Source organism: Suillus subalutaceus, assembly GCF_016647625.1.
Source record: "Suillus subalutaceus strain FC151 chromosome Unknown DFJ58scaffold_163, whole genome shotgun sequence".
Taxonomy (NCBI): Eukaryota; Fungi; Basidiomycota; class Agaricomycetes; order Boletales; family Suillaceae; genus Suillus; species Suillus subalutaceus.
The window spans coordinates 83488-107765 of NW_024540412.1; the positions used below are offsets into that span (position 1 = coordinate 83488).

General features: G+C 42.0%; 6 protein-coding genes across 6 annotated transcripts; 3 read left to right on the top strand and 3 right to left on the bottom strand.

Annotated features, from left to right (window-relative positions):
* Window positions 1–3680: 3680 nt before the first annotated feature.
* DFJ58DRAFT_734021 (uncharacterized protein) lies at window positions 3681–4014 on the top strand (the record flags this gene model as incomplete). The annotated part of the gene is made up of 2 exons (XM_041386393.1): window positions 3681–3734; window positions 3793–4014. The coding sequence occupies 2 exons, from the start codon at window positions 3681–3683 to the stop codon at window positions 4012–4014; spliced, it is 276 nt and encodes a 91-aa protein (XP_041237956.1).
* A 9167-nt stretch (window positions 4015–13181) lies between these two features.
* DFJ58DRAFT_668566 (uncharacterized protein) lies at window positions 13182–13733 on the top strand (the record flags this gene model as incomplete). The annotated part of the gene is made up of 3 exons (XM_041382710.1): window positions 13182–13333; window positions 13382–13549; window positions 13601–13733. The coding sequence occupies 3 exons, from the start codon at window positions 13182–13184 to the stop codon at window positions 13731–13733; spliced, it is 453 nt and encodes a 150-aa protein (XP_041237957.1).
* Window positions 13734–14021: 288 nt separating this feature from the next.
* On the bottom strand, window positions 14022–14503 carry DFJ58DRAFT_668554 (uncharacterized protein; the record flags this gene model as incomplete). The annotated part of the gene is made up of 3 exons (XM_041382708.1): window positions 14022–14183; window positions 14230–14335; window positions 14379–14503. 3 exons carry the CDS (start codon window positions 14501–14503, stop codon window positions 14022–14024), a joined length of 393 nt encoding a protein of 130 aa, XP_041237958.1.
* Window positions 14504–14771: 268 nt separating this feature from the next.
* On the bottom strand, window positions 14772–14927 carry DFJ58DRAFT_633319 (uncharacterized protein; the record flags this gene model as incomplete). Its single annotated transcript, XM_041381235.1, has 1 exon — window positions 14772–14927. A coding segment is annotated over one exon (156 nt), but the record flags the coding sequence as incomplete, so codon positions are not given.
* A 319-nt stretch (window positions 14928–15246) lies between these two features.
* On the bottom strand, window positions 15247–18224 carry DFJ58DRAFT_734023 (uncharacterized protein; the record flags this gene model as incomplete). Its single annotated transcript, XM_041386394.1, has 9 exons — window positions 15247–15774; window positions 15842–15881; window positions 16007–16221; window positions 16277–16450; window positions 16516–16583; window positions 17466–17483; window positions 17538–17799; window positions 17851–17869; window positions 17923–18224. The coding sequence occupies 9 exons, from the start codon at window positions 18222–18224 to the stop codon at window positions 15247–15249; spliced, it is 1626 nt and encodes a 541-aa protein (XP_041237960.1).
* A 531-nt stretch (window positions 18225–18755) lies between these two features.
* Window positions 18756–19396, top strand: DFJ58DRAFT_734024 (uncharacterized protein; the record flags this gene model as incomplete). The annotated part of the gene is made up of 4 exons (XM_041386395.1): window positions 18756–18875; window positions 18938–18983; window positions 19030–19144; window positions 19198–19396. 4 exons carry the CDS (start codon window positions 18756–18758, stop codon window positions 19394–19396), a joined length of 480 nt encoding a protein of 159 aa, XP_041237961.1.
* Between the last annotated feature and the right edge of the window lie 4882 nt (window positions 19397–24278).

The following is a 24278-nucleotide window of genomic DNA, read 5'->3' on the forward strand; positions in this document are numbered from 1 at the left end:
TGAAAGTCCTTCCTGTCTGGTACCAACAGGGCCCTTCTAAACTTTAAGATTTTTATAGTGTCTTTTAATGGCCATAGCACCTATAATTATATCAAATAAATCAGGCATTTCAAGTTATAATCAGCCTGGATACTCTGGATAAGGTGACCCTCTATGCACTATCTAACTCTTCCTTTTATATCTTGAATGTATAAGCTAGTTACTTTTAAAGAGGCTAGATTTCAATTATGCTATATAATATATATTCTACTATTTGGAATATTGTGACCTTCTATTGGTAGTACTCCACCTTCTATATGATATTAAGCTGAAATGGCTGGTCATGCTGTAGTACTAGTTTGTTGATCTATACTCACAACTTTACACTACCATTTATCTCCTACAGATTATTTAAGTGCCAAATAATTGATCAACAGAATCTGACTATAATCAGCTAAACTCATGTTATAAAGCAGATGCAACAGGTTGCTTAAAACAGATATGACGTGTTATCTGCAATCATAGATAGTGCTGTCTAATGATGTATACTATGAACATTAACTGGAGCTAAGTATTTTATCTTATATTCTTCATACTCAGGAGATCAACTATCCTCTTCTTCTCTATTATTATTATATCAGCTCCATTTCTCTAACTTTGCTAAAGTTTGCTCTACTTTCTACTTAGTGTTCTATACCTCAAAAATTAATCATATTGCTTTTTTTATTCTTTCCACTCACCTTGCAAATATCAAGGTCTTGTTCACAGCTATGAAAATCTCTACTTCATATAGCACAACTGGATGTAGAATATAGAAAAGGTTGATGCAATAAAGAAAGAACAATAAATTACAACTTTGTGCAGCTATGATCCTCCACATACTTTAAAACCTCTTTACATAATTCTCAATACCCTGTTCTTTTATCCTCCTCAGGTTGTCTTAACAACATCAAAGTTACATTTTGCAAGTAAATATTTGGTATCCAACATAGGAACAAGTTGGCATTTAATGAACACAGTGAAAGGAATGTGGTACTAACATGCCTGATCAGAGCTACTAATGTGTCCCATTGATTTATATACCCTGCAGTTCCATGTCTCTGCTCATTGTGACTTAGTAGAGCCTGCAACCAAGTTGAACTGGCACAGTGAATAGACATGTGGAACCTACAGCACTTTTCATGATAATAAGAGTTGTAGGAGACAGATGCAATGTAGAGTTCACTTAATTAAAATCTTCTAGGGATAATTCAGATGCCCACTACCTTTGTTTCAGCCTGTAGCAGGGACCTTAGCCTGCATGCCTTGATTTGGAAGTGTGGGTTTAATGTTAGTTCTTGTTATTATGTTTTATTTATATCCATGGTGGACTATATAAAACTAGCTTTTCACCTTGTAAAGTAAGTGCTTTGTATTGTACTTGTTTGGTTATTGACATTTGCGCATCATCAAAGACAAAAACATCCTATATGCTTATATAGATAAAGAAACAGGTATGAAATTTGGATAGTTTTGTCACTGAAAATGAGACTGTCAGTCATGTGGCAAGAATTGTAGCACTTTCATGGAAGATTCACATTTTATGCATATCCAATCCTATTGACTATCCAATCTTCATAAAGGTAGTGATAAAGATATTACTCTATCTTTTAGAAAATTTTCCCAGTGTAAAAGAACACTATCTAGCCTTCCATACAAGTACATTTTAATAACTTAATTACTAAGGATATCTAAAGAGCATATCTTCTCTTCTTTAGTGCATTTCAGATGCCATCCAGAGAGTCTGCTTGAGATCATCTGGTTTCATTTGCAATTAAAGGTTCTCCTCCTCCTATAGAATCTAAAGGTTAACACTGACAATGCAAGTCCAACCACAGTTGTTTCTTTTGTCTTCCCAATGGGTCCAAAAATCTCTCTTGACCTCACTAATCCAAAATGGAACAGTCTAAGAGCCTTTGTCTGTCCTTACAACAATATGTCTCTTCATGGCATTGCTTGCTTCCTAAGCTTTTTCTTTCGGATCTAAATATTTTGCTTAAACGATTCGGGTCCCAAAAACTTTAAACTTGCAGGTCAAGTCTAATTCAATTCCCAAAACTGTATTTTGAAGGGTGAGTGCACAGTGATTGATTAATTAGTGTGTCTTACCTCACTTTAGAAATATATTTTTTCATGATGCTACTGACTTTAATTGATGGCCACTGACCCTGACTCCAACTTCAAAGCTCTATATATCCTTTCATGCAAAGCATTATGTAGCTTTTCCTTGACTCTCTGTGTGCAGTCTCAATGCAGCCTAACAACGATCATATGTTTTTGTGAGCCTGCCTTATGTTGTGTATTGCTCATCTTTGTATATCACCCAATGTGTTGCCAGGTCCAATGATGACTTTGATTTGGATGATGAGGTCAACCAGGACATTATTGACACTAATCCATTCAACCTTAACAATGTTTCTGTCGTTCAGGAGGTGGATGCTGATGATGCTGTTCCTTAGGAAGCTATTTTTATACCAGGAAGGCTCGCAAGGCAATGGTCCCACCTGGGAGCAAACAGTGGTCACCATGCTCAACCTCTCCAGTCTCAAGAGGATGTTTCATGTCAATGACCACTCCTCCACTATAAAGCTCCTTCATCGTCATGTTAACATCACTCTTGACCCTGACCTCAAGCTGCACAGTGATAATCCCAAACTTTTGTGGAAAGGATTGAAGCATTTTCTTGACTTCATTCTCATCATCTCTGCCAACATTAGTCTGCTTGCTTTTCTCCCCAAAACCCTTGCTGAGCACAATGATGGCCATTGGTGAGGGTCAGTTGACACAGTTGTGGTTGGGCTTCTGCCCCGTTGGTGACATTGAAGATATTGACCTCGCCAATGACAGTCCTCTTCTCAGCGAGAAAGTAAGAAGCATGGCAATACTCATTTAACTTCTGTGCATTATTGCATGGGAGTGATGTTCCTCACTGCCCATCTCAGTCAGATTCCTTCAATGTCCATCCATGTCATGTATCCATATGGACCTTACTCAGACTTCCAGGAGTGGAAGATCCAAGATGCAACAAATGTCCTGCATATATATTCCACCTTATTTTATTTTCTTGCATCCTGCATGTAGATTCATACCTGGATGGGTGCACAATATCAACTTTGATGTTGTGTCAGACCCAGCTCTGGATGGTTGTCCTTGTCTTGTATTGATTATTATTGTAATCACCCTCGCTAATGTTTTGCTTTCTCCATGTTGTTGTCTTGATCAGTGACCAGTGTATGATCACTTTGTGCTTGGAGGACATTGTGCTGCTGAACCAAATGATGAAGATTCAATATGATGATTTATTGCCAATGCACCCCCATCTTGGTTGGAGGATGGTTGGCTTCAACAGCACATGCCTGTATCTGTCACCTGTTGTTATGAGCAGAACCAGCCTATCGCCAGTTCTGACCAACATGCTCTTCATGTGGAGGCATGAAACTGAAACCATAAATGTGATTATAGTCACATTTGTTACTTGTTCATGGCTGTTGCCACCCATATCTTGTACATCTTTCTCTCTGATCTCCCGGGTCTGCCCAACAGCTGATCTCCCTTGTTTTATTTAATTTGACTCAGTTGTGAGATCGTAAGAGGCTGGATTGAGGTTCCAACAAATGACATCTTTTCTGTCCATGAAGTCATGTACAACTCACCTGATCCTAATGTCAGAGAGCCTGTGGACCTTCTTTCCCTTCCTCTCTGTGAACCTGAAACACGTAAGAAGATCAACATCTATCATGAGGAGGGTCGCTCATTCCTCATTTGATTGGTAAGAATCACGCCAATGCTCCACAATGCAGTATTCTTGTCAACATCAAGATGATTCCTCAACTGTTCTCTTTGTATGTTGCTCATGATGAGCACTTGGATATGGACATAAACATTCTGGACCTTGATGATGAGCAGGCTGCCAAGATAAAGGTGTATCCCCAAGCTTTTTTGCACAAGTATGGCCACCTGCAGTCTGATTCCACCTTGTCTGGAGCCTATGCCTGAGGTGCAGGGAAGCATGTTCATAGTGGGATCATGCACAACTGTTACCTCTGTCTCCCACATGAACACTATAATAATTCCATCAAGGCTGATAACATGCCATGCGGCCTGTGCCTTGAAAATATCTATATTTTGCAGCTAGACTTCATAGATCCTACAAAGAGAAATGGAATGTGAGTTATTGGTCACATTTTCACTGACCATCTGTGTCCTGACCATCATCTCTCTTCTCCAGGTCCATTTATCTTGACGTCATCGTCCCCCTTGCTCGTATATGGTCTCATCCACATGTCCGTGATACTTTGCATCCTCACTTGGCTATCTTTGTCCCTCACATGAGCGTATAAGTTCTTGGCTTCTTGTCATTATAGATACATATAAACCAATTGCATCTACAATGCCCATTCCAGTGTTAGATTTGGATGGGCCTGTTTATACACAGATCCATTGTCATTGTGATTTACTTATGTCAAGTCTGGTCCCATCTAGAGTTGATTCTGGATGTGGTGTCTCAGTTCATTTATGCTCGTGCTCACCCTATGTTGTCCACAGGCTTTCCCCCAGATATACCAGTGAATGACATTTGACATTACATCTCTTCTCAAACACATTTGGGAGCACTAGCAGCCCCTTCTTAAATTAAATAAGAAGCCATCACCCTAAATGATAGAGATATGCACGATGCTGGGGAAAGCCTTGGCGTATGCACATACTGGTAATGCTAAGGTATTGTCATCTAGTTTGGTGACATCATTATGGCTCATCAGGAGTCTTCTGCAGCAAGGTTGGCTAACTATGACTCCCACTTTTCATCTAATGGCCACCACCACAATACCTGTCTCTGTCAGTCCTGCAGATTGGCCTATCGTAACTCATACCAACCTCCCTGCTATCTCTTCAAAATGCTCTCAGATCATCACCTATGGCGAAGATCATTTTGAGCTGAGTTTAGTCTACTTTTTTTTTTTTTTTTTTTTCATCACTCACTCATCTCGATCACTCCTTGTCTTGGTTATGGACCAGGCTTATAAAGCAGAATTTCACATACAGCTTTCCGTCTGCAACCTGAACCCCACTGCATACATGCAATATGACCAAGAACTTCACCATGTCATCATCATAGCTGTCGTCACTTTTTAATCCTTCATTGGTGATGTCAAGACCCTTGTTTTTGTCGCAGTTACTAAGCTATGCGCCAATCTAGATGACCAGGACACCCATAATTCCATTCTGGAAGCCAAGATACACTACCTTAATCTTAAGAAGTAGATGGCTTGCCAGCATCCTCTCAGCTATCGAGAGAGAGCCTTTGAATATCTTATCCAGTCCATTGTGGCAGACACCTCTGACTACAGCTTGGGACTTCCTAATCCCCCAAAGGAAAAGCTTTCCATACATGCCTTTGCAAAGCTCCTCATCAACACATCCTGCCTGATAGATCCTATACCTATTGCAGCTCCTCTCATCTCCACTGCCTCCTCTCCAATGGTCTTTTGAGTCACCCTCATCTACATGTTCAAGTTCATTTCTCACGATTCTCCTAACGCTGCCAGTCAGTTTTTGCAAAATGCTTTCATAATCGCAGCCAATCATCTGCAAATTAATAATATCCCATGGCATGTGGCAGGTTGGGGATGTCACCCTCGTAAGCCTCACTTTGAATCATGGATTAATCTTGGCAAAGCAGCTTAACTTTGTTCCACTAAAACACACAGCTCTCATATTGCCAATGGTGTGGCTGAAGCATCCCAATAAGCGCAAGCCTCTGACACCCATGTGGCTTGGGCTGCTTGCTCTATTACTCTCCAATCATTGCCCAACTATTTTTCTTGCACTGTGCCCCCAGATGAGTTCTGCATGGACTCTATTGCCTTTGACGTGTCTGAGCTGCAGATATCCATCATTCATGAAATGTATCAGTGGGTCTTTTCTGAGTCCAACATATCTAAACCCCTTCATCAAGTCACTCTCTTAGTGGGCATATATATCAGCAAATTGATCCTGGATCTATTTTACAATCTGGAAGATCATCCAGACCATGAGAGATACACCACCATGTTTGCTTTTATGAAGGCCATCAGGGAGATGTCATGGATCCCAAACAACAATGGTGGATGCAAAGTGTGCAAGGTTGCAGCTCAGTTTGTCATGATGGTGTCAGTATATATCATTTCTCTCTTCGATAACAGCAGCCCACTTCACATTCATTTCAATGCCCGCAAGTCCTTCCCCACTGCATGGAACAAGAAGCATAGTAATAAAGGCATAGGTCTCTTCTGCTGATTTGTTTGGGCCTGGCCAAGCCTCATAACGGACACATCTGGAAAGGTGGGCTCTTCAAGAGCAATTGGTCCCTCCTGAACTGAGATGAAGTTGCCAAATTTCATCAGAACATTATGTTCATGCTCTCTGATTGACAATTTGGACCTTACTGTTACAGTCTATGTACGCTCCTATTCATTTTCTCTTCTCACATTGTATTACATCAATCTTACTAGGTTTCACCTGGAACTTCCTTTGCTTGAGATCTCCAATTTTAAGTCGTCAGAATCTGATTCAAGTCAAGGACACTCTCCTTGCCTTGTCTTACGAACTCCTGCATACGCAAGAGTCTTGACTTGACCCTAGCCAAATACTCTTACTGAGTAGCTGTTGTCGGAACTATCCTAGTTCGTAACACCTTACTACATTGCTTAGTCTCTCATTGTATCAGCAAAAGCCCACTTTATTAGCATCTCCACCCATACATACATTGTCAATCCAGGTAGGTCATCGACTTCACTAACTCTTTTTAATCCAACATCTGAACTAACTGTAATGCATGTCAATAGAGATTGCCTGCACCTCCTTGAGAAAGCAGACAGCATCTTCAAGTATGTCAGCAGAGGATGCAGATGATGAGATAGAGATTTATGACATGGTTGTCCCTAAATGCATATCTACAAGCTTGCTCCCCTCTCTAATGGGTGCAAAGCAATCAGCAACCATTGGGTCCTTGAATTCAAGGAAGACAACAAGAGAGGATCTGCATAAAAGGTGCACTTTATTGCTCAAGGGTTTTCACAGATACCAGGAGTGGACTACAGTGTGACATTCACACCTGTACTGAAAACTGCATCTCCATGCCTCATCGCTGCTCACGCCTGCAAGAATGACTGGGAGCTTCACTCATTCAATACAGCCTGAGCCTTCCTCTGGGGCATACTCAAGGAGGATATATACATATGACAATCCAGAGGTTTTGAAGAGGGAGACTGGAGGGTACAGGTTTGGCAGATGCTCCACATGATATACAGTTTGAAACAGTATCTCTCTCCAACAATGTGCTACTTTTATTGAGCTCAGTCCAAGTTAAGTGACTTGAGTTCTTCATCTTAATTCAATAGCAATATATTTCCACATAATTTATTTTTATATGGTAAATTTTTATTTTGAATTGCTTGATGTGTTTACAATTATTAAGATATACTATTAAAGCCTATTTCTTTGATGTCTTGTGTGTCATTATGAATAGTGAAATATAAATTATGTAAGTGTTATGATTTTAGAATACAACTTGCACCTTTCCACTGATACTTCAATGTTTTCTGCATAACTCAATCTCTTTCAGAACATTTTTAGTATATAATGAGAGTAAAAAAGGGTTATAAAAGGGTTTGAAGATACTGCAATATCTGTGATAGATAAAGCAGCTACTATAACTACTGATATGGCTAATCTGCCTCGGTCACATGCAGCAGTATCATCTTAGCCTTTACTGAAACTTGTATCCATATTATAGAGTGAATTGCTTAATATCATAGCAGCTATATTTAAGCTTGTCTTGGGATTCCAGAACATGTCAGGTAAGACATAACTGAAGTAGATTCCTGCATGCAATGCAATCTTGTTGATGGCCTTGTCTTAGTTAAATTTGATAAAGACTAAAGCATAATGAATTTAACTGCCTACAGTGCTTATGCATTCAAACCTTGAGCTTTATTGGCTGCTTTAGCAGCCATATTGACCGGTCAAGCATTAGCACAATCAACAGCTAAGGCTAAATAGTCAATGACAAATGATTTCCAAAGATTCAATCATAAGTTATGCATAGCTTTTTTGGATAGATAGCCTTTTGTTCCTACATGAAGCATATACTAAGAGACATTCTGAAGATAGTTGACTGTAATGTTATAAAATTGCTGAATGCATTTCTCTGCTCCTGTATGAGAATTTGTGAGAGTGTATTTTAGTATACATGAGTATGCAATATAAAAGACAGCTGTGGAGAGAGCTGTTATCATGAAGAAGATAGCAACCAACAAAGGAGCTTTGACTTGAATCATCTTACAGATGTGAGTAGCAAAGTCTTGTATACTCAATTTCTTCTTTGAGGCATTAGAAAGACCCTCTGAGAAATTACTGAGATTGATAATGACATATCATAAGAGGTGTTCATTAAGCTCTGTCTTTGTGGCCATGAGAATGCTTGCAGGCCACCTATTTCTCCAAAGATTTCAAACTATCTCTGTCTCTGCTTGGACCTTAATTGTCTGAGTCTATGTCCTTGCTGTTGCTCAAACATTCCTTTTTGACTGCAGTTACAATCAGAGTCTTAACATCAGTGATGTAAGACCACAAAGCTATCAAAGCAATAATATTACAGTAATGTTTTTATGTGGTATATTAGAGGAAGACATAAAGAGAGAGCTTGTTGATGAACAACTCTATGTGATATGACACTTTGTATGCCTTTATCAGCACTGAATGTATTAATGATCATCTTGTTTTATTGCTAGTGCAATACTACAACAATAATAATGAGTATATACTTTTATAATGGATCCTTCACCAAACTCTAATTCACAACAACTATCCACAATCCCAGCATGTAGCATTCAAATGTATTCTAATTGTAATGCAGTCTTACTTAATATAATAGAATATGAGCTGCATGCCATAACTGGTCCAGTTCTTTATGTAGCTTTAAGTGATATAACCATATCTGGCATAATCATTCTATCCATGATTTGAAGTGGATAGTTCATATGTATCTGTGGATAGATTGACATGTGATCATAAGATTGCAAGTATGAGTGATTGCTTCAAGTTATTATAAAGGGCTTTATGCAGAATAGTAGCAGGCATATTAACAGCTATAGAAAATTATATGCATTCACATGACTAATGCATGTAAAAACACACTAGATAGCCTCAGATATGCTATTATAACAGATTAATTCACTTTCTCTGCCCCTCTTTTGGCCTTTGAATAATTTCTCATATAATTTTCATTACCAATCCCTAACAATTTCTTCACCTCATTCAACTACTGTAAGGTGCTTTCTAGATTGATATCATATTGTTTCTTGTAGCTCTCCCTTCCTCCACAACACCATTAAGGTTAACCAGAGAAGGGAATAGTATTAATTTGTATTGGATGATATGACTTGGATATATATATATACTACCAATCCTAAGGGATTATTAGTCTCTGGAACTTCTTTTGTCTTTTCTTCATTTTTCTACATTCTTATTGCATCTTATTATCTTTGACACCATATATCATCCCACTAGTGGCTTCCTTCTATCTCAAACCTTCTGATATTTAGTATATAATATTTTGCTCATTTGCTGATGTATCTATTAAGACATGAAATTATTCACTGTCTGGCTCTTCAACACAAGTACACATCACACAGAAGGTAACTCTGCATGGTAATAGCACAAAATATCATAAACAAACACCCCCAGAAATTTAACAATGTCTTCTCCTCAAATAAAAACAAGCTACTACAAACTCACAGATAGAAAGAAAAAATGCACAAACAATATCCATCCACTAGGGTGACATAGTCTTTAATCCCTCCTTAACAGTGAAAGACTCTCTATTAGAATGCTTCAGTATATTCATAAATCAGATCAGACTCTCCAAAATGCCCACCTACAGACTGCAATATCTAACTACAAGTTGACAGACTACTGACAATACCATTACAATATGTACTAACAGTTCATGCCTATAAATAATGCACAAAATGCAATTTGTGGCAGTGGATATCCAATGACCACTCACTCAACTAGGTGATAAAAATCCTAGGAAGGCTACAGTCAAATTAAATAGAAAAAACCACCACAGTACTGGTAGCATTCCAATTAGCAGACTCATTAATGCCAGTAAGAATTGTCACAGACTCACAATATAAAATTGATGGATTGATATTCCACCTGGGATGCTGAAAATATTGAGGTTAGATTGGTATCATAAATGAAGATGTTTCAAAGCTACCACATATCATCTTTGGAAATAATGTCATGTATGAAAGGGAGCATTAAAGGAGATGGGCTTATTCAGCCACTTACCTAATGAGTAAACCATTTAAATATGTTTGTAAGCATGTAATATAACTGGTAAAAATCTGATTTGTAAGGATTTTCCATGACTCATCATGTTTTATCATGCTGTGTAATTTTTTACTCATGTAATTTAGTAAGCAGCTAATTCAGCACACCAAAAGGCTTGGTTTTTAAGCACATTCTTATCAATTCATATGATGAGTTATACTTAGAGTAGAAACAAATGGAGGAAAGACTGCAGGAGACAAAGTCCAGAGCAAAACAAAGCCAGAGAAGTGGAGTTTGAGATAGGAGGAGTAGTATTCGGGCAATTCTATTGATTGTTGCTACCCTATCTTAGCTTTCTTAGACACTCGATGCACTAGTCATCAGACCCATTGCTTTATCAACATCTCTCTTTCTGATATTCATAGTTGTGTACTTGTTTATGAAGCTCACAAGGTTTAGACACCCTGGCAGGGTGCTTCTTCAATCTATTGCCTAGTATATTGTTATAACCTGCTTCTTTATTGATTTGTGCACTGGTGAATACACCAACTCCCACACTTACATTAAACTTCAAACCAATACTACTATTGACTCAGCTTTGCCCTGACCTGGATTAGAAGTCACAGTTGTTGTCATCAGCTGTGTCCTTTTCATCTCAGTGATATTCATAGTGGATACAATCTTCTGTGTTGTGGCTTACATGTATAGTGAGGAGCAACTCAGATTGTATATGCCAGTATAAGGTTGGATATGAGACTGTGTTTCCCTTTTAGGATTGAGATTATTTGCAGGATATATATTTAAATTTAATTCAGAGTTTCTACTGATATCATCTTCAGTTGTTTGAAATCTATTCCAGCTGCTTAGTCAGCTGTTTTCATATTGTGTTAAAGAACAGTTTACTTAGACAGGTATAACTCCTCTACCTTACTCTATAAGTGTTATCTTGATATCTATGGCTATTGTTTATATTTTAATATTGTTTTAGCTCTATGATAACAATAAAATTTCACTGTACAGATTAGGTAATGTAGATCAAGTTTGAATTAATGTACAGTTGCCTGCTCCTTGAAGTTGAGATTTTACCCACTACAATTTCCAGAAATTTAATGAATGTGTGATCCTGTTTTCTAGTCTTCATTTATATCATTTAATGTATTGCATTGGGATGCCTACCTTTATAAGGTTGTAGAGGACTTGCTAAATATAATAGCAGAAAATGCTACCTTGACATTGATGAATAAGAGTAAGATGTGGCTATTCTTTGATGCCCATAAATCAGTGATGAATTCAGTGAGGTTATTGTACCTCTTTGCCAGGAGGGTGAAGTCTATCTGAAACACACAGTTTATAAGCATACTGAGTAGATATTGGCATGGGTAAACCCATAGGTATACATTTAAATTGAGGTACTCAAGCATATAATATACTATCAAACTATAGTAATATATTTAGCTCCAAGCTGCTCTCAACATACAAGCCACCAACAATAATAGTGCATAGCAGAATGCACCTGAAGGGAGACACTAGGTAAGTCATGAGGCTCATACAGTAAAAAACTCACCTGCTTGAGTATACAGATAAGGCTATAGGTTCCAAGTCTTTCTCTATCAAGTCCCTCTTTTGTCTGCTTGATCTTGCTTCTCTTCTTAAGATACCTCAGGATCATTATTAATATCAGAGGAAAAGTGGTTATGTACATAGAAGAATAGTCAAGCAGCTATATAGAAGGTGAAGGAATATCTGACCTCCTCCTCCTCCTAGATGCTTACATTTGAGTGAGTGATAACTACAGAAGGTATGAAAATTGTGGCCCCAACAGGAAATTTGATCACTAGGCAAAGTTCCTAAAAACAATAGATTCCCCTGTTACATGATTAAAGTGAATGAGGGCTATAACAAAACACCAACCTCAGACAAGGTTTGTAGTATCCTTGTGGATGTAGGTGGTGGTGCCTAGACCCAAATTAGAAGTACAAGCAGGTATTTTACTACTTTGTTACAGTCTCTTCTGATGTTGGCATTCTGTGTGGAGCCTGTCTAAGTAGTTCTGAGAGATTCTGTGAATCTTGAGAGAAAATAATTGGAAAGTAGCTGGGAACCTATTAGCATCTATCAGAGTGGTCAATTCAATCAGCCTACCTCATTAAAGTCTACTATTCTGTTCATTCCCTCACATTCCAAAATTGATTTTACAGCTAGTTAATAGATTTGGAGTATGGCAAGGCTTGGGAGATGCTGACATGCTCTAGGCTTCAATAAAATTCAAAATTGAGCATCACACTCATCTACTATTCTCTATCATAGGAAACTCCTGTCATTGAGGCATAGTAGAGGTCTTTTAAAAAACCTTCCCTTTGGAAAGTCCTATGATAAGAGTGTAGCAGGCCTTGAATAGAGAGGTTATTTACTCTATGACTTTGCTATGGATTTTTTGTCTTTAATATATGAATCAGATGTTGACTTTGGCTGCCTAGCTAGCATTGCTATGATGTAGCCTTTATGGTAAATTACAAGCATAAGGGTCCTGTTGGAAAATAAATTACTGCCAAAGAAACCTACTGCCCATCTTGTTGAATAAGTTTGAAGCCTATTTCAAGGAGTTCATCCAGCTCATATTGTCTTTGCTCTTCCAATTCTTCTTTTAAATTTTCCAATACTTACTACATCATTCAGATCCTTTCAGTTAAAAAATGCATATATTCAATTGCCATCAGCCATAAACTGTTTTCTAAGGATGAGGACATTCAATTTATATAGAAGGCATCAAGTTTCTCGGCGAATGTCCTTGTCCCCACTACTGTATCAAGAAAGAAGACATTCCCAAGATGGGTACGAAGCTGGATATGAGGTGCCATGAGGCAACTTGGCGTGTCGATGACGAACAACGACATCATAAAGTTGAACAGGCACGACAACTGATTTTCAGGCATGGTGTTGGCATCAATGGACAGCGCATCAAAACTATTCTACAAGAAGAATCACTGGTCCCTACTTCGTGTAAGCCATCTATTTATGCACATATCTGGTTGCTTATATGTTTCAGAATGTGTTCTGTGAATGTTTCCTTGCAATATGCATTCAATTTTTTCTTAATGCTTGTCGTTGACCTCCTCCATGTGTTTGAGCTGGGTGTGTGGAAGGCAATATTCACACATCTTATGCATATTCTGGCCGCTGCAGGTGGTGTCGCAGTTCAGGAACTCAATTTGAGGTACAAGTTTGCACAGTAGTAACACAGCAGCTATCTACTTACACATTACAGGTACTGTCAGGTCCCCACCTTTGGAAGGGGGACAATCAGACATTTCCACAGGAATGCATCAGTGATAAAATGTCTTGCTGCCCGCGATTTTGAAGACCTGTTGCAGGTAAGATTGATCCTATCAGAATTTTGATGGTATGATTGATGCGCTGTCAATTGTAAATTAGTGCGCAATTCCAGTCTTTGAAGGATTGCTCCCTCGTGATAAGAACACGGCCGATCATAATAAGATTGTTCTTGACCTGCTCTTTGACCTTTTCACAGTTACCTGACATGTGAGAAGTTCATGCTGAGTCATTTGTAAGCCAAAGGAAATGAAACTGAATCCAAGAATAAATCTCCAAAAATATTCATTCCTGTAACCTGGGTTTGCTGAAGGATGAAGAAAAAAGCATGTAATGTCTTTGAACCGACGTAAAGCTCACCCAAGTCTAGTGGTTGAGTTGTCAAGGAAATGCAGTGTGGTTTCAGTATGAAGTCTGAGTTTTCCTAGGGCATGCCACGTTGCTAGTTCGAAAAGTAGATCCAATATGACCTTGTCGTGCTCCTTAGGCAGTAGCCCTTTGAATACAGGGATAGCACACTGCATCACATCAGACAAGGCGTCAGACTTCAAAACATGTACACACCTGTAAGATATCCTCAAAGTCTCTTGCAGCGCGTTTTGTGAGGTTCGAAACATTGCGATTGAATTTGCGTATTGTATCCCTGCCAAAAGTCGGAACATTGCGATATCTTTGAGTCGGTTAGTCTAGAAAGAAATAAAACAAACTCAAACCTCACCTTGCATTGAATTGTTTGAATTGCATCCCCACCAAAAGCATGCATGATACGCAGCAAATGTGTAAGAGTACCCTTCCAGACTCCCAGTTTGAATTCATGCATAAAATCGGGTACAAACATTGAGTGAAAGTCAAACTCGAAGCAAGACAAGCGCTCTGAGAAAGCATTCTTCAAAGGAGGTGTAAGGGACTTTTATTGCACAATGAATAGTAGAACTTACACGTGTGGGAATGCTGACATGCGTGACCAAAGTTTCTTGTTCCACTGACAGGCGATATCATAAGATATGTTGAGGACATGAACATTGCGTTGGAACAAGAGAAGTTGGTCCAAGTACCTTGTTGATCACTGGGCTCGCAATGTTACAGCCCTTTCTGAAAATCCAATCTCAGACCATCTCAATCATGCTCCAGCGAGCATGGTTATTCATGCGTGCATCTTGTGTGCATCGCAGTCTATCCAGTTTTGATCCCACCTGATCAATCTTGTCCTTTGGGATGAGGCATTGGGGGCATGGAAATTTACCGAGGAACTTGATACATGCAAGGAGAATCCTGAAATTCGAATGAGCTGTTTTACAGAAGGAGAGTCGTAGATACTTACTTTTCCGGGTAACCTGCTGCATAGGTAAAAAAACATGGAAATACTCTATGATATATGTTGTCCGCAAATCAGACAACAATACCATGTTCATACGTGTGCATGAATTCTTTGTCAAGGAGAAACAGCCAATGGCTTGCATCAGCTCTCGCTTGAGATGTGTGAGCACTGTGCTCGGCGCTGCTTGCCCATACAATTTATGGTAATATTCATGGACAATGTCCGGTAACTCGAAGGCAAGTCAGCAAACTTTGCAAACTCAATCACGAAACATATGCAAACCTTTGGGATATACGCCAGATGATGGGCAGCGAATGCAGAGGGACAATTCCTGGTATATTTGACTGATTTCCAATGAACATGTAGATTGGCCATAGCACAGCATGTCCAAATGAAGCAAGGTGCATTGAGTCTGACCAAAGCATAATTGAAGTGACGATGGTCTCCAGCCGACAACCAGGCTCATGGGGCTGTGCCTTTATCTTCTCATGCTCATCGAGCATAGCACTGGCCATGTAGACCTTCATAATGACACATTCCGGAAATTCACCCTCGTCAGGCTGCCAGAAGAGTTTGTACAGGACATTGTGAAATGATTTTGAAGCAACTTCCTCATAGGCTGACCTGATAACCTCTAGGGGCTTCCGGTAATAGAGTCCGTCCATGGCACAGTCAGGTGCATCAGCTTCAGATGCATACCTGTGCTTCTCAGCAGGCAGCTTGATATTGACAGATGCCTCGTGCCACTTGTCAGAGGTGCTAAACAGCTTTGAATCTGAGTCCTCGTCAGCCTACGAAATGTGGTAGCATTGAAAAAAGGTGTGAAAAAGGTGTGATTGACCACTTCAATAGCAGTACCAAAGCCTGCATACCAGGGCCGCTCATTTGAACTGTCGGCCTGTTGGAAAGTATGAGAGTCACATACATCATCGAATGATGAGGTGTTCTTGGGGTTGTAGGAAGGGAAAGTTCCTCAGGTATGACATGAACGTGCCAAAAGTGTCCTGTTTGGTGTGTACCCACACATCTCCTTCCAATTCGGCAGTACCTGAGTCAGAATGAACAGGAGATTGTGGAATGGTATGAGCTACATCATCTACTGGAGGTGGAATCGGAACAGGGATGGGAAGGGCTGGAAGTTCATCTTGGTAACGTGAAGGTAGTTGCCACCTGTGATTCGGAAGACCTGATGCTCGTGCCAGTGGTGGGGGTGAGGGTGAATGATGTACTGGCAATTCCTAGACAGCAGCATGAATACCCTGTATCACTCTGACAAAAGAAACATTCACCTACATATGGCTCGGGATTCTCAAATTCTGGCTGGTTCGCCTCATTGAGTGAGGGCTTGTCGAGTAAGGGGGCTTCTGACTGAGCATGTGGAGCAGGAGGAGGCTGTGGAGCTTGGCGCTCGCGACGGGCATTCATGACATTGTTTGAGACGTCTCTAAGGCCTTTGCACCATTGGTTCTGGTGGGTTGACAGACCGCGTGCTGATTTGGCGGTATAATTACAAGCAGGACATATGAACTGACATGACTGAGGATGAAAGTGGGTAGCGCAAGGATAGTATACTTTGCAGGCATTGCCTGTGCATATCCATCTGAGGTGAGGAGTCAGAACAAAGGACACATTTTATGTGAAATTGGACCTGCCACCCAATCAAAACCTGCCTACAAAACTCTATGCTCCCAAAGACCAAAGAGCATCCTGGCAGTGCCGTGCACCATATGGTGGTATATCCTTCTCTCCTACTATAGGTCTGATATCTCCATTCTCTCCCTCTGGCCAACGTGCTTGACCGAGCCTCTGTGGATCATGACTGACGCCAATAGACTATGTTTGAAGAAAGTAACTGCCCTTGTGAGCTGAAGGAGGATTGTGAAATGTATTGTAGAGCACAATTGTAGAGCAACTCACTTGAATGGGAGGGCAATGCTCAACGTATATACTCAATATCTCTGGTAGTTTGTCGATAACTGGATGTGAAGAGGTTTTCACGTATTTACCTATAGTCAGTATCTTTGGTAGTTCGTTGATAACCGGATTTGAAGAGTCTTGGGTGTAGAATCACTGCACCACCATAGATAGATAGGTGGATTTGGCAATCGAACTCTTGAAAGACGAGTACAGAGTGAGAGCTGAACCTCGTTATGAAGATGATATTTGCAATAAGGGTCAAGTTACATGGATGTCAGCTCAACACAAGAAACAATGGTATTCATGCGACAATCTATGTAGGGGAGCCTGCCATGCGGTTGTGAGAATGGATGTGGGGCTAAGCTGCTTGACATCATATGCAACGAGGAGAGTATGGGAGGAGATGAATGGCACAGGGGAGTCTCGGGGCGCCAGAGTGTGCCTTTGAAACATTGCAGCATCCCACAGCCAAATAGTGTTATACCAAGATCCAGTGACAATGCGAGTTCCATCTGGTGAGAATGAGACTATGTAATTCTAGCAGTGTGCCCCCAAAAGGGCTCACCGACTGGCTTCCCCATCCCTGCATCCCACAGTCAAACAGTCTCATCCCTTGGACCAGTGACAATGCGAGTACCGTCCGGCGAGAATGAGACTGAAGTAACTGGTTTTGTGTGCCCCCTGAGCACGGTTTGAACAGCCGGCCAGTTCATATCACGTCCAAATGCTAAATGAAGAGTATTTGGAAACATTCTAGATAGTGGGGAGTTGACAGGCGAGAATGGGCATGCTGATACATACAGATGTGGCGTGCTGTGTAAAATGATGCTGCTGAAGACTTGAATGAACCTCTGTACATCCACTGCAGTCAACGAGACATCTTTGAATTCGGGATGGCCCTGTGGTTGCGCATGAGAACATTATCTGACACCCAGCAGCAGTGTACTCACCTTAAGGGCACCAACTGCACTGCTGAGCGCATTGGTCAGGGTGAGAGACCGGGATTAGGTAGATACAACGACTTTAAATCACAGATGTTGAAGCAAAGACCGTGTTTCATCATTTGAAGTGACACGAATGCAAGGTCACATTGTGCATTTGACAGGTCGACAAAAAACTCTCCACTGGATCGTTCATCCATCAAGAAATTGCGCAAGGATCCGTGAAGGGGTCGGATTGAGGAATCTGGGTCAGTGGTGCCACTGAGGAGGGAGCCCATGCTTTTCACCACAAGCTTGACGTCAAAATTATCCTCCGGTGTTGGAAAATGGCGCCTCATGGCATTCAGGGAAGTGAAGCACGGCAGCGCAGGACAGCATGCCATGCTCGATAAAAGAGATGCAGAGTCGATCAGTTCGGATTTGTAGTTGTTGTTGGAGTGGTTCAGGGTGAGAAAAGGGCGGGTGATAATGGGAGGCGGGCGAGAATGCAAGGGCAGGTGAGCATGCGAGGGTGGGGTAACAGCAGTTGCTGGTCAAGACTCTGTAATCTAGATAGAAAGTGAGCAGCTTAAAACAGTCAAAATTTGTGGATGTGGTGGAAGGGGAAGTGGTGCTCCACTACTCAGTCTTGGGGCGGGGATGGGCCATACCGGACTTCATAGGGAGGGGAGTTTAAGCAAACTAAAAAGAAACGACACTCACCAAATAAAACATAGAATTAGCAGATGCCCTATATTGATGGTACCACTGTGAAGAAGTTGAAAGTTCGAACTGTCCATTTCGAAAGTCACATGACTTTCAAAGTCAGTTGGCACTTTCCGAAATACACAATGTCTCAATAACGCGTCAATCTTTGCTTATCTCTTATACCAACACCATTAATTGTACTCTTATGCTACTATTTATTATCCTCAATGCCTTCAACGTCTACCATCAACATGTTCGAGGACAACATACTCATTGAGATCGATGGTGTTGCCTCTACGTGGGATACCTATTGTCTTGGCCTAAATATAGTCACTCCTGGCTCCAAGGTATGAAATAGTCATTTCATTTACAAGTACTACTAAACCCATCGTGATTTTCCGGTTCAAAGATATCGGAAAGGCCATTTGAGAGGGCTCATCTGACTCTGGCCATATGTGGGTTCATTCGTTCAATACAGTGTGCTAATTATTCACTTTGAAGCTAGCGCTAATAAGGTGTGGAGCACACTCAAGGCTGACAATGTCAAGACAGAACCTGACTTAGTTGAGACTTGTGTAAAGTTCGAGGAGGACAATGAGGATTCCATGAATTATGTGTATGCAACCTTCTGTCTAATTACCCAGGCTGTACTCAGATTTTAACTAACAGATTTTCAAAGGAACGTGTCTCATGCAACCTACTCACTCAACACTGTGGCAATCCAAATGCAAGACCAACTGACCCATTTGCACTGTGGCGCTACTTGGTACAGCCGTTTGATCGGTCAACCATTCCATTGGAGGTCGCTAAAAGGAAGGCACTGCATGAAGATATCAAGGACTATCCATCCAAGCGTCTTAAATTCTGATTTTGCACCATCGCTTTTGCTTGTTTTTCACACAGTCGTTCATAACAGAATACCTTTTGCAGTCGTTTGTCTCAACTATCATTTGCTGTCGCCTGAGTACCTCTTTCTTCTTGCACTGTACCACTATTTTACAATGCTCTTTTGTTGATTATCATATGTTGTGTACTGCTCAATTCAAAGTGTATCTGCTTGTCATGGTTGTCTGATGATCTTGAAACTCCGGCCATCAATATTTTTAAATTCTGATATCTGTGATAACAACTCCCTGATTTTCCCCTGAGCCCTTTACCTCACCCTACCATGTCTTCATCAGACTCTGACGCGTCATCGTCAGCCTACAACTCCAATAAATGTGCATCTTCATCAAACTCTGATGCAACATTGCCAACTTCCAACTCCGAGAAGCGTACATCTTCATCAAGCTCTAATGCATCGAAAAAATGTGTCTCAACTGATGATATCCTCAATAATATTACTACCACTGGCAGGCAGAAGAAAATAAAGTGAGTTTCACATTCGTGGGCTGACCCCTATCAGGCGACTCACGTAACTTAAGGTTGAGCGATGCGTTATTGGAATATCGCATGGCCAGGCTGCAAAGTGGTCCTTGTTGAGAGTTGATCCGTCAGAGCACCCGAACCGGTTCCACTCTCATATTATGCCTGTCCCCCTTATTATGCCTGTCATGTCCTGTCACTTACCTAGTTACAATTATTTTCCTTCTTTCTCTCTACTTAAGACAGCTGGACCCCTACAACTGCACCTCAGTCTTTCTTACCATTGACTGAGGTGTGTATAGCATTCTTACCCTTATGATACAAGTCACTCACTAACGTACTTCTATAGGCTCGCGCTATGTTAGGTTCGTACATTAGGAATATAGTCTTTCTTACCATTGACTGAGGCTCACGCTACGTTAGCTCTCCCCTCCTGACAGGTTATGAGCCCTGCCTAAAGGATAGCAGTATTCTCTCATCGAACATCTAGTTCTCTCGATTCCCAACTCTCTCGTCGACAATCATTCACCTACTATGTCCTCTCCTGATTCTCTTCCCAAAACCGAGAAGTATCCGCACGAGAAGCTCACCCTCGATGGTTCTAACTATACCCAATGGGAAACTGGCTTCAAAATGTGGGCTGGTGGCATTGGACTATGGCCATATGTCAGTGGCAATGAAAAGGAACCATTACCACCAGGCCTTGCTCACAGATGCAGACCAAAACATCCTCCGCAAGGAGAAACATGATGAGCAGGTGAAGGTTTATAAGCAACGCCGTCTTCTGGCTCTCAGTGCCCTTTCCATGGCCATCGACATGCAGGACTTTGTGTACCTGCGTGATATAGATGACCCGCACCTAGCTTGGACAGCACTGGAGAAGAAATACCTTCCCCAAAAGGCCATCCGTTTCAATCAGTATCTTGATCGCCTATTCACCCTTCCAAAGGCACATGACAGCGTCTCTATTCGCCGGAACACTGAAAACCCTCATCATATTGAAAGCAGACCTTGCAGCCCTCTCAGTCGCATTGATGCCAGTCCCTCCTACCACCTCTACGATGACTACTACCACTACAAAGGATGAATACAGGATTCCGGATGCGATCTTCATGCACATCCTGCTCCGAGCTCTTCCTGACTACTACGACCCTCTCCGTCAAACCCTTGTTAACAGCGACACCTCGCTGGACTTCAATGACATCATGAACCGATTGAAGACTCAAGAGTTGCATCATGCTGGTACCAACAGCGCACCAGAACATATAGCCATGCTCTCTGGCCATCGAGGAGGTAATACACCTCCCAAGACCAGCAATTGCATCCCCCCCAAAGGCTTCAACGAGTCAAAGGGGGATAGCTGGGTTGTAGGATGGTGCCCTAAATGTGGGCACTGTCTGAAAGCTGGACATGTCTGGGTGCAGTGCTGTGTACAACTCTCCAAGGATGAGAAGGCCCCGAAGTCAGCACCACCTCCTTCGTCCCCTACCGCTATCGCCGCTAACACGGAATCTCCCCTGGCAGACCAAACTGATGAGCCTGTCACACCAGCCCCATCCATCCTTACCTTAAAAGACCATTCTGCCAGCATCTCATTGACCCTTACTCTACCTACTGGGATGTTCCATGTAGACTCTGCTTCTACAGCTCATATGGAGCCTGAAATATCATGTTTTTCCCACTACACAAGATTGCGTGAACCCATTCATGTGACGCTGGCTGATGAACATGTGGTCTTGGCCCCAGGATGGGGTACAGTGAGACTTGTCCTCTGGTATAGTACATCCTTGACAGAGCATGACTTTGAGTTCCTGCATGTCCCTGACCTACGCTGCACGCTCATTTCCATCTCTACACTCGCCTCTGCTCGTATCTCTTTCGCCATGACATCTAAAGGTGGGACACTATGCTCTAATGATGGTGACAGCCCTTGCCTTGCTCATGTGCACCCAAAGGGTGGGCTTTACCTACTTGACGCTGCCTATTGTGCAGAGACTGCTCCCACTACCATGCAAGCAATGCTCAGCAAATCATCCTCCGCAACTTCGTCGCTCAACACCTGGCATCGTCGATTAGGCCACACCGGCTTTTCGATGATTATGAAGGCTATCGGGCACATTAGTGGAATGGACCTTGATGCAACGTCATTGAATCACGATGCAGATGGTGCGGACTCAATTCACTGCATATCTTGCATTATGGGCAAGCACAAGCGACTCCCTTTTCCCACTGTTGTGCACCGCACTAAGGCTACTGCAGAGTTGATTCATTCTGATGTCTGGGGTCCTGTCAATGTTACCTCCTCTACTGGTGATCACTACTTTGTAGTGTTCACCGATGATTATATGAGGTACTCCGCCAGTCTACCTTATGCATGTGAAGTCTGAAGTCTTCGATCGCTTCAAGCACTTTGCACCATGGGTGGAAACTCAATCTGGGGGTCGCATCAAGTGTCTTCGCAGCAATAATGGCAGTGAGTACGTGTCGAAGGATTTCCTCCACTACCTCGCAGAGCATGGTGTGGTGTTCAAACTTTCGGTAGCCTTGCAGAGGCACTTTTCACTATGCATCTCTTACTGACACTTTCCTTAGATTAGGTTCGCACTTTTGCTGCTTACATAATCATCTTCCCTTTACCTAGGACTCTACAGTCATTACCTAGTTTCCCTTGTTTCCAGTTCTTTGGTTGCTCCCCATTCACTTGGGTTATTTAGTAGCATCCCCTAGTTGTAGCTTTCCTAGTTGTAGCTTCTCAGCTCACCAGATAGCTCCTGGAACATAGTTTTCTTACCTTGACTTGGAGTACCTTCTCCACTCTCTTTCTTTGAGCCTGAGCCTAGTCAGAGATCCTTTAGGGTCGAACGTTCTTGCTAGCAAGAGTAGCAGCTAGGAGAGCAGGAGACTCATATACTTTGGTTTGGTGCTTTTACCTACAGCCCAGCCATATCTTGTCACCACAATGGTATTGAGCATGAGACCACGATGCCTTACACACCACAACAAAATGGTGTGGCAGAGCGCAGCCACCAGATGGTAGTTACTCACGCGCTCAGTTCACATCACCTGAGCGGTTTCCCGTGTTCTTTCTGGGGCTGGGCCATTCTCAACTCAGTGCATATCAAAAACGTACTTCCATCATTGTCGCTGGCTGGCTGTACCCTGTTTGAAGCCTTCTATGGTCGGAAACCTGACATCGGCTACCTTCGCCCCTTTGGCTGCCTCGCTTATGCACACATCCCTGAGGACATTCACCATAAGTACGATTTTGTCTCCCGGCGTTGTTTCCTCCTTGGCCACGTGCAAAACACAGGCTACATCCTTTGGGACCCCTCTGCCAAGTGTACCATTTGCTCTCGTCATGTCCACTTTGACGAACATATCTTCTATGGCAACCCTGCCCCATCGCCTCTTGCCCCCCTTCTCGCTGATCCCATAGTTACCCCTGATGTCCACTCATCAGTGGGGGATGTCTGGACGCCTCCACAGGCTGGTGAGCCACCGGTTTTGACCCCCACTGGTATAGTACCGCAGGTGTCAGTGGGAGGAGAGGCACATAATGACCCACCAGCAGCAGAACCTGTCCCACATCCGGCACTACCGGCACCACCTCCTCCAGCAGATCCACCCCATCGCAGTGCTCGCTCATGCTAGCCGGTGCAAATTGGCCACATTGCGCCAACTGGCACCAGCGCGATGGCAATACCGGCAAGGAGAGTTCCTGTCGCCAAACGCTGGACCTATGTACCAGAACCACCCATGCTTGATGGCGAGGCAAACCAACAGCATGATGGTGCTGAACCTGCTGAATCTGCGATGCATACGACCGCAGAACCTCCAAAACGCCCAAGCATCATTATACCGGACACCATCGACAAAGCACGGCTATCGCCAGAGTGGGCACAATGGTCAGATGCCTGCACGTCTGAACTGCAATCAATGCAGGACCTCAAGACTCACCGCCTCATGCCACTCCAAGAAGGACGGTGTCTTAATAACCGAGGGTCTTATATAAATACGTGTAAGAATGTAATGACACCACAATTACACTGGATAAGACTTCTTGCCAGTCCTCAATTAACACAGTCTACGACTTTTCTTCTTTCGTGGTAGATAATGTGTGAGTTCTTGGGAGGCTCGCTAAACCAATCAGTCAGATTAACTTAGCCGGAGCTTTATTATCACTGATTGAAACTATGGGATTGTCTAGGATATACCGTCTAGACACTTGAACTGGTTTCCTGAATATACGGTTAACTGTTGAGAAGCTGGTCTCAAATGTGACTACATGGACCAAAGCTCGTGTTGGTCAATATACAAATACCTGGTGAGAACGCTGGTCTCACAAATAACAACAATGACAAATAAAAAAAAACAATGACAAATAA